Raw genomic sequence first — 15,945 nt, forward strand, 5'->3', positions numbered from 1 at the left:
CTCGAGCTGCATCACAACATCCCTTCTCGTATCCATTTAAACAGCAAGGTTCCTGCAATAGTGATGTAGGCTACAGTTTCCGAATGTTGAATATATGTTGAGTTTAAAATGCACTTTATGCTTGTTATGTATGTAATAGTGCAGGTTTTAATTTCAAATGTTGATTAAGTAATAAGAGAAAAGTTTTTTTTTAGTTAAGGACCCTAAGGAAAATTAACCATGGTTTTACTACAGTAATATTGTAGTAACCATTACTGTAATAACAATGACTGCTGTCACCATGGTTTTCTAAGCAGAAGTCATGGTTTTGATACAAATAACCATGTTTTACAACTGCAACACTGTAGTTTCCATATAGTAACCATGACAGTAATCATGTTGATTTTCTGATTACTATGATTTTACTAAAAATACCATGGTTAAACTATGTTTACTGTAGTGAAACCATGGCAATTTTTAGTAAGGACAAACCTGTTGAATTTGGCTGTAATATATATTTTTTCTGAACATAGCAAATACCGAACCGTACAGAAACTGTGACTTTTAAACCGTGATACAAACCGAACAGTGAGAAATTTGAACCGTTACACCCCTAGTCTTTAATATATAAACTAACATTAAATACAGTCATCTGATGCTGGAAATAATATGTTTAAGAATTTGACCATCTAAATTGAAGACTATGGTCCCAATAACCTATTAATGCTGAAAATAAGGATGTATAAAGTTAGGGCAGGGGTTTACCTGTAGCTCCCTTTCTTGGTTAGCAGCTCCTTGAACTGTCCCAGCGTGACAATCCTCCCTTTGACAGACGTCCTGTATGGGATGGGCTCTCCGCAGAAGTAATAGGCCACAGTGATGTTCTCACAGGGCTGCTTCTTCATATTCTTGTGCCTGCAATTAACCAAAAGGTACTTAAAAACATTGCCAACTACAACGAAGCTGTTCCTCCACACTCCAGATGCCTGAAAAATGCTGCCCACTCCTTAGAAAAAGAAAAAAAAAAAACTTGGCACAGTCTGGCAGTGCAGCTTTCAACTCCTCCATACTAAAGCTTTGATGTGACTAAACTGCATATCTGCATGAGGAGCAGGCAGACAGTAAACATCAATGGATCGCTCTCGCTCAGTATTTTACACAAATAAGGGTGCTTTTGGATGTATCAAGGGTCTATAAAATGCTGTCACTTGACACTTCACTGCAACCATAACAATGCTATAAAAGTATGTGTTAATGGCTGCTTGAGGAACTACTTGCCCATACTGGTGAATCTACTCTATTTAAAAAGATTCTGTGATTATTTACTCACCCTCATGTCATTCCAATCCCATACTCTGTTTTTGTTTTTCCACATGAGGCACAAATAGAGAACTTTGAAGAAATTAACATTTGCTGTCAAGCTCCAAAAAGGACAAAAAAAAAGAACCATAAAAGTGGTCCATAGACTGATTCATTATATTCCAAAGTCTTTTGAAACCATACAATAGCTTTGTGTGATGAACGGACTGAAATTTAAATCATTACTCACTCTAAAAATCAAATCACTGATGCAACTAAGTATGGAGCTCTCAAATCAAATATGGCACAAATCTCATTGGTTTTGGAGTGTCTCGTGACCAAACATCATAACATAAAACATATTCCATAGGTGCAATATTTGATTTGCTACATATGGAGTTGCATCAATGATTTGATTTACAGTCCCTTCAACACAAATCTATTGTATGGCTCCAGAAGACTTAGAATATAGTACACAAGACATTTAAACTATTTATTTTGTTTATTTTATTGTGATTCATGGAGAAAATAAAAGCATAAGGGTTTGAAACAACACAATGGCGAGTAGATAATTACAGAATTCAGTTTTTGGTGAACTATTCCTTAAGCTAAGCACGGGAAAAGAGGTAGGATAGCTCTACACAGACTAACCAAAAAAAGTGTTAGTGAACTACATGAAGGCACATGCTCAACAGCCCTGCTGCAGGCTTGCCGTACACATGCGGGTGCGTGTACTGGTAGCATGGGATGGTGAAGGGGAGTGCTATGCTCTATGGGGAAGTATGAATGGGTAATTGGAATGCTAGGACAGTGGCACATACTCGGACTCGGAGAGCTCCGTGTCGGAGACAGCGGGCACCACACTGAGCGTGGGAAACAGAGCGGGCCTGACAGCGGCGCGACCCCTCTGGATCACCTCCATCACATACCTGAGGAACAACCTAGTGTTAGACACACCGGCTGCTATTGCAGGCTCAAAATGCCTCAATACACACATGCACCTATGCTAGCTATAATGTGTGTGGAAACATGTTGACTAGAAAGGGGAAGAGGGGGAAATAGGTGACAGCCTTGCATTGTTCAGCTGCTAGTGATTAAGTCACACTGCTATTGTGTTGAAACTTTACCAATTTCCCTTTTGACGGAAGCAAATAGCCTGCGATCATTGCTATACAATAACAAAACAGGCAACCATGTATCACATATGAACTATTATCATGCTGAGTCAATACTGTTTTGAGTGCTCTCATCTTTAGTGGACATGACTTCTCACCTTTGCTTGGCCTGCAAAGTTCCAGACTTCTTCCTCTCCTCTTCAAGCCGCCTTCGCGCCTCCTCCAGTTGTGTGAGAGGGTTGGGGGCCGGGTTGGGGGGCATGGTTGGATCCTGGATGAAGGGATGGGAGGGCTGCACATTGTTGCGGAGCTGAGCAGTAACCCAAGGGTGCACTGCCCCAGGCCTTTCTACCGAACTGGGCCTCGTGACTTCGTGACCTTGCGCCTTCTTGGAGCCTGAGATGCTTCTGAGGAATAAGCATGACCAAAATTAGCTTTAACACCATCAGTCAGGTCCAGTAATGGGTTCAATACAATGACCAGACGCGATGCTACAAGAAAAAGCAGCAACAAGCAGTTTGTCCACACTGAATATGAAACTGCATCGTGACGCCACTCAGAAGATTTCTGATGCTTAATCTACAGTTATGAGCAGCAGGATTTTGGAAAAATTTGATTTCACAGTGGGTGGGGCTACCCAACTCAACGCCACAGAAATAGAAACCAAGCGATCAACAAACTGCCCTGTTGCTCATCATTTGTCACTGTTGGTAAACTGACAAGCCATAAGTTATCTCTTCCATGTAAATCTATTGCGTACTGTCTGGTTAGGACACGGAGTCACAGCAATGTAGGCCCAGCTATATTTGATTCTACAGAGACACTTTTCTTTTTTACGGTGTTCCTGTTACAACATAATACATGTTACCATTTTTTTTTTTTAAATAGTATTACTGATTATAATATACAAGTACAAACAGCTCAATAAAATTATTACACTACAACTGGGTAATTACTAGACTTGGGATAATCAGAAATTTTCCCAATGATTATCGATATATATCAGCATTTTTTAAGATATAAATAGGACTGCTTGTTGAACAACAGTCTTTGTCACTTCAAACATATTTTTCAACACAACACCGGACGCATCTGGTGGACGACATGGTGTATTCCAACATTCGAAACAAGAATTTTCTATGAAGGTATGCACACATTCAACAAACCTACGACTCCCAGCTATGACTCCAGAGGCTGCTCAAAATTCTGCAGCCCCACAGAGCGCAACTTGTTTTAGTTTAGTTTTCCATTAAATTCGACCCAAATCAATATCACAGGACAAAGAATATTTACTCACTGGATGATATATTGTGTAGATGTATCTTTCATAGAGCCTATAAAATGTATTTTCAGTTATAAGTATGTTTTGTGGTTTGACAGCTTGAATAAATCCTCTTCAAGGCTACATACAGAGAAATTGCATAATAAACGTCGCCATTTCTAATCGTTCAGTTTGCGCAGTTAAACCAGTTTCATACACTAACCTGCAAACGCATCAACGTCACGGTTCATTCTTTAAGTACAAAATCATAAGAAACTTTTGTATGTATGATGACTAGATTCACAACTTTGGACTGCCACCTGCACTGCATCGACGTATTAAGTACAGTACATTTTATATCACCCCCTTGTGGTCTCCCAGAGCAATTACACCTGACTACATTAAATGGAAGGCAAACTGACAGTGAGTTAGAAAGCACGCAAATTTGGCTTCTAATTTAAATGCCGGCTTATGTTAATATATCAATGCCTCAAATGTATCAATAAAACAACGTGCTGAACAAATAATTGATATATCGCTATTTTATGACATGCTTAGTAATTACTGAGATACATGATCACTGTAAAATAAACTAGATTCAGGTTTTTCTTTTTTTTTTTTTTTTTTTTTTTTTTACAGTCCTAACCAATCTGAGCAGTCTTACAAAATTCTTAAGAATATAGATTCATGTACTAAACCTTCAAGATTATTGCACTAAGAGGGTTATTGGCAGTAAGGGTACTCACCCATAAGGACTTCTTTTGGAGCGTCCGGTCTCCTTCTCTCCCTCCATCATCCACTGCAAAATCTTCTGGTTCCTCTCCATATCATCAGGGGGCAAGGGCTCTCGTAGCTCATAGTTTCGTGCATCATCTCCTTTTCTGACAGGTCGCTTTGACAGCGTGCTACCTTTACTGCTACAATAAGAGACCATGACACCACAATCATTTAAGCTGTTAAGTGAAATGGCTTCATTAAAATGGATAGTTCATCCAAAAATGCAAATTCAATCATTTATTCATCCTCATGTTGTTAGGCAGAATGCCTCAGTCTCCATTCACCTTCAGTGCAAAGAAAAAGAAAAAGAAAGTGAATGTTGACTGAGGCTAACATTCTGCCCAACATCTCCTTTTGTGTCCCATGGAAGGAATAAATTCATACATTAATTTATGAGAGAATGATGACAGTAGTTTAATTTTTGGGTGAACTGTCTATTTAAGGTCTACAATATAAAGAAATAACAAGACAACATCAAGGAGCATACCCGTAACCCATGGGGTCTGTGGTGTTCGGACCGATGCTCATTCCATCTGCGTAGTTGCGGGGCTTGGATCCATAGTGGTGTTGCTCCATGTTCAAAGCGAAGCCGGCGTGCATCCTAATGACTTCCGCCTCCATTTGCTCTTTGGGCTTTCCCCCAGTCGCATAGTGTGTATGGTGAACATGTTTGTGATGGTGCATGTGTGCTGCCTCGCCCTTTGGCCCCAGCCGAACCTGGTGCTTGCTTTGTCCACCAGATAGCGGCATCATCAGCCCAGACATCTTGCCCGCGGGAAGCCCATCTGGCGAGCGGGATTTCGGAGAGTGGCGGCCTGTGCCGGGAGATTGACAGCCAGGGGTTTTCATAACACGTTGCACATGCTCATCCAGGATGGTCTCAGGGTTCTCCTCATGCGCGTCCCGTAGCTGCAGCCCATTGTAGCTCATTTCAGAGTAGCGACCGCCATAATGCTGCACTTGGCCAGCAAGAGGCATCCGGTGACTGACCAGAGAGGGGGCAGTGGAGATGTCTGCATCATCGCCTTCCTCTTCCTACAGGACAGAGATTTACAATGATGACAAAATACATTTTAAGAAAAATCAGCCATTCGGTTTGAACCGAATCTGAAGCCATCTCATTCAATAAAAAAATACTGTGACAGTTAATATGCCAATGGGAATGCCATCTGATAGACCTGAACCAGCCTAATGCAGAGAACAATGAGCTCTAAATAATCACTGTGCAGTAACGGTTTTAAACCAGCAGATGTCCTCCTTTCATAGGCTTAACCAGATAAGGCTTCTATTGATATGCCTTTGTTATGGTCACATTCAAAACAGACAATGACCTGAAAAGGACCCATGGCAGAATTTCCTTGTAGCAAAAAACACGACTTTCACATTCAAGGAAATCATGAAAATCACAGATATCTGCTCATCACATTAGAAGGGATCAGACAAGTGTTTTCTCTCTTTTTGTTTCTCCCCAATTTGGCATGCCCAATTCCCAATGCGCTCTAGGTCCTCGTAATGGCATAGTGACTCGCCTCAATCCGGGTGGCGGAGGACGAATCTCAGTTGCCTCCGCGTCTGAGACGTCAATCCGTGCATCTTATCACGTGGCTTGTTGAGCGTGTTACCGTGGAGACCTAACGTGTGTGGAGGCTTCACACTATTCTCAGCGGCATCCACGTACAACTCACCACACGCCCCACAGAGAACCACATTATAGTGACCACAAGGAGGTTAACCCAACGTGACTCTACCCACCCTAGCAACCGGGCCAGTTGGTTGCTTAGGAAGTCTGACTGGAGTCACTCAGCATGCCCTGGATTCGAACTTGTGACTCCAGGTGTGGTAGCCAGTGTCTTTACTCGCTGAGCTACCCAGGCCCCCCCAAGTGTTTTCTTAAGATTTAATAACGCCTTGCTTATTAATATGATAGTCACTGATCAGTTCTGGCCTTCAAGATCAGATTTGACTTAGCTGTTGTTTTTTGGAAATCTGATTTTAAAGTCAGCGGCAAAAAAGCAGTATTAATTTTGAGGTATTTCATCTTAAGTCAGTCTTTCAACTTAATACTGCTTTAGTTACATTCTGCCATGTAAAATGTGGCCAATGAAAATGTAATAATTTGTTTTTGTAAATGAAAACCTAATTCTAATTGAACTAATTGACAGCCTTGTCATACTCTGGCACACTGCAATCTCACCCTGTTGCATGCATATTAATAACTGGATATATCTGTAATGTGAATAGTAATCAACATACTGTAGTTTTGGCCATAGGTCAGGTCACTCCAGAAAGGTGCGTTCTATGGGTACTTTAAAGGAATATTCCTGGTTCAATACAAGTTAAACTCAATCGACAGCATTTGTGGCATAATGTTGATTACCACAAAAAAAGATTTTTGACTCGTCCCTCTTTTTCTTTAAAAAAAAAGCAAAAATCAAGTTTACAGTGAGGCACTTACAATGGAAGTGAATGGGGCCAATTTTTGGAGGGTTTAAAGACAAGAATGTGAAGCTTACAATTTTATAAAAGCACTTACATTAATTCTTTTGTTAAAACTTGTGTATTATTTGAGCTATAAAGTTGTTTAAATCAACATTTTTACAGTCATTTTATGGTTTTATGGTTCATTGACATTACATCTTAAAATTGGAAATAACTTTACGGAGAAAATATTAGCAAACAATTTTATCACATTAAAATCATATCAACACACCTATTATTTACGTCTTGTGGCTATACTTTTAACGTTTACGTATTGGCCCCATTCACTTCCATTGTAAGTGCCTCACTGTAACCAAGATTTTTGCTTCTTTTTTTTTTTTTTTTTTAAAGGAGGGTAACATCAAAATAATTTTTTGTGGTAATCAATATAATGCCACAAATTCTGTCAATTGAGCTTAACTTGTATTGAACCTGGAATATTCCTTTATGTTAAAATATAATTTAAAGGAGACCTATTATGCCCCTTTTAACAAGATGTAATATAAGTCTCAGGTGTCCCCAGAATGTGTCTGTGAAGTTTCAGCTCAAAATACCCCACGGATCATTTATTATACCATGCTGTAAATGCCTCTTTTTGGGTGGAATCAAAAACATGCTGTTTTCGTGTGTGTCTCTTTAAATGCAAATGAGTTGCTGCTCCCCGCCCCTTTCCGGAAGAGGGCTGTGCCTTTACAGCGTGCTTCGGATACTATAGCAACAACAAATCAGAACCAATATGACTGACACCGTAAATACCGGAGTTCAGCCATATATGTATGAGCAACCGTAAACGACGCAAAACATATGCATTTTGAGTTTGTGATAGTGCTTTTTAAGTAGAAAATCACTTCCTGCCCTCCATCTGCATTTCACACCACAGCAACGCAGTGACGTGACATCATGTGCAAACAAGCTATAACGACATAGCTCTGGTCTCTGTGAATACAATCAGAGACAATGGTAACTTTAGCTGCATTAGCCATGGAATCAGCTAACAAGCACATTCTGAAAGGCGATTTGCAAACATTCACAAAATAAAAGTGTGATACTCACATCTTCAGGATATAAAGCTGGAACACGGACAGTTGGTACTGATCCATGTTTGAGTCAGTTTTTTTGAAAATCCTGCTTTATATTGATCCTCATTCACAAAGCAGTCCGGTGTGAAATGATTTGCACAAACATACACTAATTTTGGTATGTTTTGGGGCACATTTTCTTCAAAAACAAAACTTGTCCACTGCGTCTTCAGTGGCTCTGATGCCGGGAGTACATGAAGACTCTTATGTTCACTTTTACAGCGAACAACAGAACACGTATGATGCTTACGAAGTTGAGACATTATTCTTCTCACTTTAGCTGCTCCAGCGCGGGAAAAAAATGGTGGACTGTGTGTCGATCACTCAGGGGAGGATGTATGATAATAGGGTCGAGTCCGTCACCAGTCGTGGGCGTGGCCTGCTCTAAAGTGATGTCACTTTACGTTGAGACACTGTTTTTGATTAATAGAAATATAAGAGAGGAGTGGGTGGACTTTTAACATTGTAGGGTGGTTGTGTACACACACTGCCGACTCACATTTATGTTCAAACATCAGGTAAAAGTGAATTTTGCATAATAGGTCCCCTTTAATGTTAATGTGTAACTGTGTTTTAAGTTATTTCAAATGTATTGCATTGTTTAATTTTAATGCAGTGTCATGTGTTAATGTGTTTTATGCTGATGTGGGATTAACCATACACAGAAGGCTGTCAACTGGGCAGATAAATTAAGTTTGAATTTTTACCTATTCTAATAATATTCTAATTTTAAAGTCAGCTGATTTTTTTAAATTGACGTTGTTTCCTTAGTCCACAAGAGGGCGCGTTAAATACATAAACCATACATCACCATAATATTATTGCAAAGAACATTCCTGGCTGTAAAAAAAAAAAAAAAAAAAAAAAAAAAGAGCATTCCATTTTCAACTAATGTGCATAAAATAAATATAAATTTTATACAGTCCACGCTTCAATAGACAGTCCACATGGTGTTACACTTACTGATGCCACAGTATACTATCCCCAGCTCAAACTTCATAATAAAAGCAAAATACCACATTGTTTTTTCTATTCATTACAGTGTACGTAGGGTAACAATATTCACAGACAGCAGTGGTATTCGGCTGAATTCGGTGATGAGCAGCTCAGACTATGAGCACAACAGACGGAACACAACAGAGTGGAACCAAACACGAGAATCTCGAAACAAACATATCCAAGTTGAACATCTTTCCTGACAAAGCATTTAAAAAACTTGTTGCTTAATCTGAGAAACGCTTATAAGAGAGCAAGATGCAATGACCAAAGACCACCAACTGTAAGGGGCTGTTCACACAAAACACTTTTGCAACCATTCATTTGTTTTTCTTTGTAAACGCGTGCTAGATGAATGTCTTGTTTCGCTTTGTTTTTGTTTATTCAGTGTCTTGTGCAGGAGCTCAGTTTTAGATGCTGTGACTAATTAAAAATAACTTTAAAAAGCATATTGAGACACCTGCTTTCTGTTAAACTGTATTTGTTGCACTGTGTCTAGCCTTTTTAGCGCAAGAATGCGATCGATCAGAAGTCATCGTCAGTGCTTGGCACAAATCCAAAATTCGAATACACAGTTTTAGCATTAGAATGTGCATTTCTTTTCTTAAATTCGACGAATATTCAAAATTCTCATTTTTATTTGACAGCCCTAGTACACAGTGTTCCCTTCAAGTCTCTTTGCTGCCAAATAATAAATAGATTTGTTAGGCAGCCCACATTACACAATTTTGCATGGTATTGGGCTCTTCTTGACAGTCTGTCAGTTCATGACGTCAATTTTGTTCATCAACAATGCAAAAATATTTTGTCTTTTTATTTCCACTAAATGTGCATTTTCATTTAGTTGTCATCTCATTTGAACACTGAAGCCATAGTGGGTAATTTGTGTGAAATACTTTGATTCTCTCCACAGGTAGTGAAGCCCAAGGAGATTCTGAAGATTTTGCTCATGCATATTTTTATTTTTACAGAGTATCTGTGCAGGTCTGGGCTCTGGACGATCTTTGACACAAATCGTGCCAAAAACCAGGAGTGGAGGTGGAAAAACAAAACACAAATCCAACCGCAATGAGCAAACCAGCAAATTTATGATTGCCCTTTGCGGCTTATTTGACCTCTAAAAACTGGACACTGTGACTTGCTCTGAATTTAAATTTAATTATGCTACAATAATAAATGACTGTGTAACATCCCTATGACATATCATTTTATTAGTTTATTCAGTTTATACAGCCTTGTCAAGGCACCTTTGCTGTCAAAGGCGTATTTAACTGTCAGAATCCCGCCCATCCCTGCTCAATGGAGAAGAACCAGCGGAAGGTAGGTTGGATTAAAGAAGGACAGTTAGCTGATGGGGGAAAAAAATTTTAGAATAAATTTGCTAAGTGCAGAATAGAGAGATAATCTCAAAAATTGAGGCACCGATGAGAACATCAATTAGGAGACAATGACATTTCTCCTTCGAGCTTTTAATAACTCAGAGTCACTGTTCCGTGACAGAAGTTCCTCTTACAGGAGGCCAAACTATATAAATAATCTGCCTTGAGACTTAACACCTGGCTTTGAGTTGGGAAAAAGATTCCCATTTGCGGTGTGTGCAAGCATTTCTTCATGCCCCGATTGACTTCAAACAAAGTCATTACACTAAGGCAGACTAGCAAGTAGCTCAATCTCGGTAGGTGATTCACCCGACACTTACAAGAAAGACTATATAAATAAGCAGAGTACCCTTGATAAGTTGGGAAGTCTTCAAAAGACATCTGATTGCCTAGCACATAAAGTGCAGTAAAAAAATGAGCTTTACTGTTTGACACTAATTAAACTAAAAGTAGCTTTTTGATTTAAAGAAACAGTAGCACAAAAAAATCTAATGTATCTACTCTAGCACAATTTATAGTAGTATGAGGATGATTCCTTGGTGTGTTCGGATGCACTTACCAATCTAACCCTCTTTAGCCTCTCCTCCAGTTTTTCTTGTGCCTCGCGTTCCCTCAGCACCCCCTCCAGCCTGCTGATTAGCTCTGCTGCAAACTTCTCAGGCTCAACGTGAATATCCTTTGGTATCCGGTTTGTGCGCTGATGGAAGGAGAATGCAAGTCAGTGATCAAGGTCACCATTCCCATTTAATGTTAGAAACTATAGCTGCCTATTGCGCATGTATGCGAAGATAGCTTTTAACAAAAAACAGTATTGCATGACAGTGTAAAACACAATAGTGAAAGCAGAAAAGCATAATGGACAATGTGCCATAGAGAATGAATGCACTGAAAAAATCCACAGCTGGTTTTTTGCGTAGTCAAGCTACATTGTTCAGCTTGATTGTCAGTCTTTAAACTTCACATTTTGCACTTGCAATGTGAACTGATATAATAATAATAATAATATATAGGCTATAAAATGTTTAATTAGGTAAATATTAAAAATAGAGCACTGTAACGGAGCCAAGTCCCTGGTGTGTTTCAAGCTTGTTTAGTGTTAAAAGTCCCACGTTATACACCCAATCTTCTTATTTTCTGATTATTATTGGGATTTTGGTTGAAAAATAAAATACATTTGGGATTTTATTCATTTTGTACTCTTGCCTATGTCTATATTGATGTAACATACATCTAGTCTAACAACTAGGAAAATGTTGTAACATTCTATGAATCGATTTTAAAATCTAATGGCCAATTAATTGGTTTATCGGCTTTTTCCACCACCTTAGATATCGCTATCAGCAATCGGTTAACCTCTACTTTACTCTACATAAAGGACTTTCTTGTATCATTTTCTGCTCTCTATTATTCCAGAAGTCTGAAAAGAGAACAAGAGAGGTGGGGGAGGAGGGCAGACACATGGAGAAATATAGTTGCAGGCAGGGCCTGGATACGGTTCAATAAAACCTTACAGGAGCTGTTAAAATTTTGATTATAGGGCCATAACTGATCTAAAGTCTGTTTCAGCTCTCTTTGTTCTGGCCTACTGTTTCCTTAAAGAGCAACTATTATGGTTTTTAAATGTGCCTAATTTTGTTTTACAGGTCTCATACAATAGATTTACATGCATCCAAGGTCAAAAAACACATTAATTTGCTCATAATTTAAATTGCAGCATTACCTTTTTTTCCCAGTGTCAAAAACGACTCCGTTAAATGATCCGTTCTAAAGGATTCATTCTAAACTCCTCCTTTCCGAGAGCCTACTCTGCTCTGATTGGTCAGATGTCTCAGTCTGTTGCGATTGGTCTACCGCTTAGTGTAGTGTTTGAGGGCAGGTCAAAGCTGTTCACGAGCAGCCAATGAAGAACCGAGGCGGGTTTTTTGTTACCAAATTACATAGGTTAGTACAGGAAGTAAGTCTGGAATTACTAACGACTCGTTTCAGGTGTTCAGAATCGGTTCTTTCTTTTGGGAGTCAATAACTCCATTTGTCGTGCACTTTGATTTTTGAAACTTTGCAGACTTTTTTACATTCACAAACAGCTATATAACACACTTCATGAAAGGTAATATTTGAAAAACCATAATAGGTGCTCTTTAAGATTCAACAGTCTCCTCCACAGCCCACATGGTTACATGCCCAGTGGAACTGCAGAATCTGTCAAGTCTTAACAAGGCATTTTGGTCACTAACACTGCCTCCCTGCTGCAGACCATGCTTACAGAATATAAGAGACCCTTTTAAACTTTATTAAAACAGAACAGGGGAATGCAAGCAAATGGAAAAATAAATCCAGGCGAGAGGGAATAATGTTTTAGAACCATAAACATAATGTTGATGTAATGTTAAAGGAAGAAAAAAAGAGAAAGACACTGACAGACATTAGAATTAAAGGTCAATTAGAGTTGGCAAAGTTTGTACATCTGCGACTTGCTGTTTTGGTAATCAGATTTAGGTGCGCACACAAAAAATAGGCAAAGCGGCTTTGGAACATCACATGCATATTGCTGCCTCCACAGCTCTCAGTCTCTATAGGATGAGTGAAAGGCCCCGGTGAGAGGAAGTGTACGTTTGCTCTGTTAAATTGGGCTCTATCTCAGAGGCTCCAATTATGCTGGAGCTGGTGCAGTGGGAAAGCCGAGCTATCAGAGGGGAGGCTTCACATCTGCTGGGGCAGAACTGGCAGAGCTGACGAGAGAATCAGGAACGCTTTAGACAGCACACTCGCGCTTGCTCACTCTCCATCAGCTATTCGCCGGCACATGATCAAAGCTCCCCAGCCACCGCTGTGCATCTTAAGAATGCACATTCATTTTAGGGCCGATGGCAGAGACAAGGCAGGGGGAAGAAAAGAGAGAGTGAGTATGACAAGGAAAGACCATAAGATGATGGACGGAGACAAGGCACAGAGAATAAAATAAAACAAGGCGTGGGGATTGTGTGAGAGGGAGAGGGGAGGGAGTAATGGAAAGAAAGGTAGAGAGAAAAGAGAGAAAAAGTTTTGTAAAGTCAACAAGTTGTTCTGGAAATCCAAAGCATACTTACAGGAATATGAGGTAGTGGCACTCGCCCATTAACTTTGGCACTTTCGTGTATCTCACGTCGATGTGGTTTGCGATATCTATAAGGTGGGACTCCATCTCTGATGGGGAGAAGCAAAAAGGGATTTTAATTCTCAATCTGTATCAATATATGAAAAACAAAGTTTATCTATTCAATAACACATCTTGATAATTTATAACAGGTTATAGTGTTAGTTCACCCAAAAATCTAAATTCTGTCATGGTTTACTCATCATCACGTCATTGCAAACCCATATGATTTTCTTTCTTCCCTGGTGCATGAGGGGAAATTTTTAAGAGGCACTGCTCTTTCACATAAAATGAAAATGGAATGTGACAGAGGCTGTCAGTCAAAACTGGCATCTCACGCAGTAGCAGGTCGCAGAAAACCGAAGTATACTTTGACCCTGATATCTTTTAAGCTCCACGAAAGAAAGTCAATGATGTTTGGAAAGACATGAGGGTGACTACATAATGGGTCTGTTCCAAAACTTAGTGCACTTCCTCCAGAAGCGGCATTTTAAGGCATAATAGGCGTGCTCCCGATCTGAATTAGGCATCTTAATTATGCTGCCCCATAAGATATCTCTTTTCCAATTCTAAGGTAGCATATATGTATCCTTCCCTGGTTAGGCAATCCCAGAATGCACTGAGATGAGCTCGGTGGAAAGATAAATCTAAGATGCAGGAGAAATACCCAAAATGTGTGTGTGCCATGTATTATTTATGCTCATAAGAGTATTGCATCCTTCCTCTCGCATCACCTGTATTGAAATCAGTTGTGAGTCGGGTCTAACATGCGCTGCGCATGATGAGAGCTATTAGAATGACGCATGAAGCTGCCACCTTTGTAGAGCGTTCAAAATTGATCTCATGTGAGGCTCCATTTCGGTTAGGATGCTGCCATAGGAGACAGCTGCCTATGTAGGCAGGGGACAGCAAGACAGCTCACCAAGTTTTGAAACAGACCCAATGACAGAATTTTTACTTTTGGGTGAACTAAACCTTTAGCCATAGTACCATATGTCTTAATTTCCATAAGATGTCAGCTTACATATCTGGCCGTTATGTCATCATGGAAATGTTCATATGTGGTACTTTTTGATTCTAAGTAAAATTGTGATGAATAATGTGTGCTGAACATGAGGGGTTGAACTGAGCTTGCTAAATGCAAAAGACTTGCTGACAAAAGTTGTTACCTCTTTAGCCTATATAGCTTTAAAAGAAATGTTGGCTCTACGGGGAACAAAATGGCGCTGTCTCTTCGCACCAATGATTGTGTGCATACAAGGCAGTCCTTGTGTAAGAACAGGACACTTTTAATCAACATGCTCAGGCTGCAAAGCTTAAAGTGATTCCAGGCACTCAAGTTTTTGTTGTTGAACTGAAAATGGGAGCACATCCTCCCCCTGTCTGGCTGAATCCCTGGGGCAGCGGCTGCAAAAGCAGCTTCAGAGCGAAGCATGTTTGGGGTCCCTCACTGACATGGGCATAGGGAGTCTTTAATCCCCTTGGGTCCTGCTGCGGACTCCCCCCGCATCTCCACCTGGCAAACAGCTGATAATGGCCTCTAATCTAGCCCAATTCAGACACATGTTTTTGCCCTGATGTACCTTTAATGTTTTTTTGTAACATGGACCACTGGTGCCATCTCCGAACTTGGCACACTCCCTGTTGCTGTCTCTCTTCCTAAAACTGTTCTAGTTCTCCAGTCCAACAAATCCTCCCAAAACCCTTCAAAAGCAGGACTTCACTTCCTGTGGAGGAAGAAAGTACTCTTGCTAAATAATGGCTGATGGCAAATGAGAGTTGGATTAGCGGTTTTAAAAATATTAATTCTTAAAGGCTTTAAAATTATAGAAATGGATAGTAGGGCTGTGAATTGATAAAGATTTTCCAGTTCCAATCAATTCCAATTCACAAGCTCTCCATTCGATTCTGATCTCGATTCAATATAAATTAATATGGGAACATTTCTGTAGCAATGTCCAGTTTGCTTACATATAACCTATAATATACAGTATATATGATCCTAACCTTCTAGGCAATTAAATGTTTCTTTTTTGTTGTTTTTAATTAATTTAGTTATTAAACTTAATTTAGTTATTAAAAGTGACATTATTCAGTGATGTATGGATCAAGAGGACCTCGTCTTTGGACACACAGAAGAAGTTAAACCAAACTTTTAGTATCAACACACAGTGAAAGGACCTCTGTGCTAATTATTTCTCTATTATACTACTCAATCACTGGTGAGTGAAATCTGAACATTTATTAGCCAGTGGCTAATCATAGCCATTTTAGTCAAACAGCGTGAGATTTGGTTGCACATGCAAGTGATTTACTTGCATTATAGAGGGTTACCACATAGAATGAAAGATTAATCTTAGGATTTAAGAATCAATATCGAGATCATTTAAACGAAGATCACGATGCATCAGAAAATCAGTATTTTTACCCAGCCCTAATGGTCTTGGAG

General features: G+C 39.6%; 1 protein-coding gene across 3 annotated transcripts in view; it reads right to left on the reverse strand.

Moving 5' to 3' along the window:
• Positions 1 to 15,945, reverse strand: part of LOC127451857 (axin-1-like) — a 50,887-nt gene that overhangs the window by 3,139 nt on the left and 31,803 nt on the right. For 2 of the 3 annotated variants that reach the window (XM_051716851.1, XM_051716850.1), the window contains 7 exons: positions 13,450 to 13,546; positions 10,923 to 11,060; positions 4,919 to 5,466; positions 4,401 to 4,571; positions 2,552 to 2,800; positions 2,100 to 2,207; positions 745 to 894 (listed from right to left, as the gene is read on the reverse strand). In XM_051716851.1, the coding sequence (XP_051572811.1) occupies positions 745 to 894; positions 2,100 to 2,207; positions 2,552 to 2,800; positions 4,401 to 4,571; positions 4,919 to 5,466; positions 10,923 to 11,060; positions 13,450 to 13,546 (1,461 nt within the window). The remainder of the gene's footprint in view (positions 1 to 744; positions 895 to 2,099; positions 2,208 to 2,551; positions 2,801 to 4,400; positions 4,572 to 4,918; positions 5,467 to 10,922; positions 11,061 to 13,449; positions 13,547 to 15,945) is intronic. The other variant, XM_051716852.1, reaches the window with a different exon arrangement.

The sequence above is a fragment of the Myxocyprinus asiaticus genome, chromosome 14, assembly GCF_019703515.2.
Source record: "Myxocyprinus asiaticus isolate MX2 ecotype Aquarium Trade chromosome 14, UBuf_Myxa_2, whole genome shotgun sequence".
In the NCBI taxonomy this organism is placed as follows: Eukaryota; Metazoa; Chordata; class Actinopteri; order Cypriniformes; family Catostomidae; genus Myxocyprinus; species Myxocyprinus asiaticus.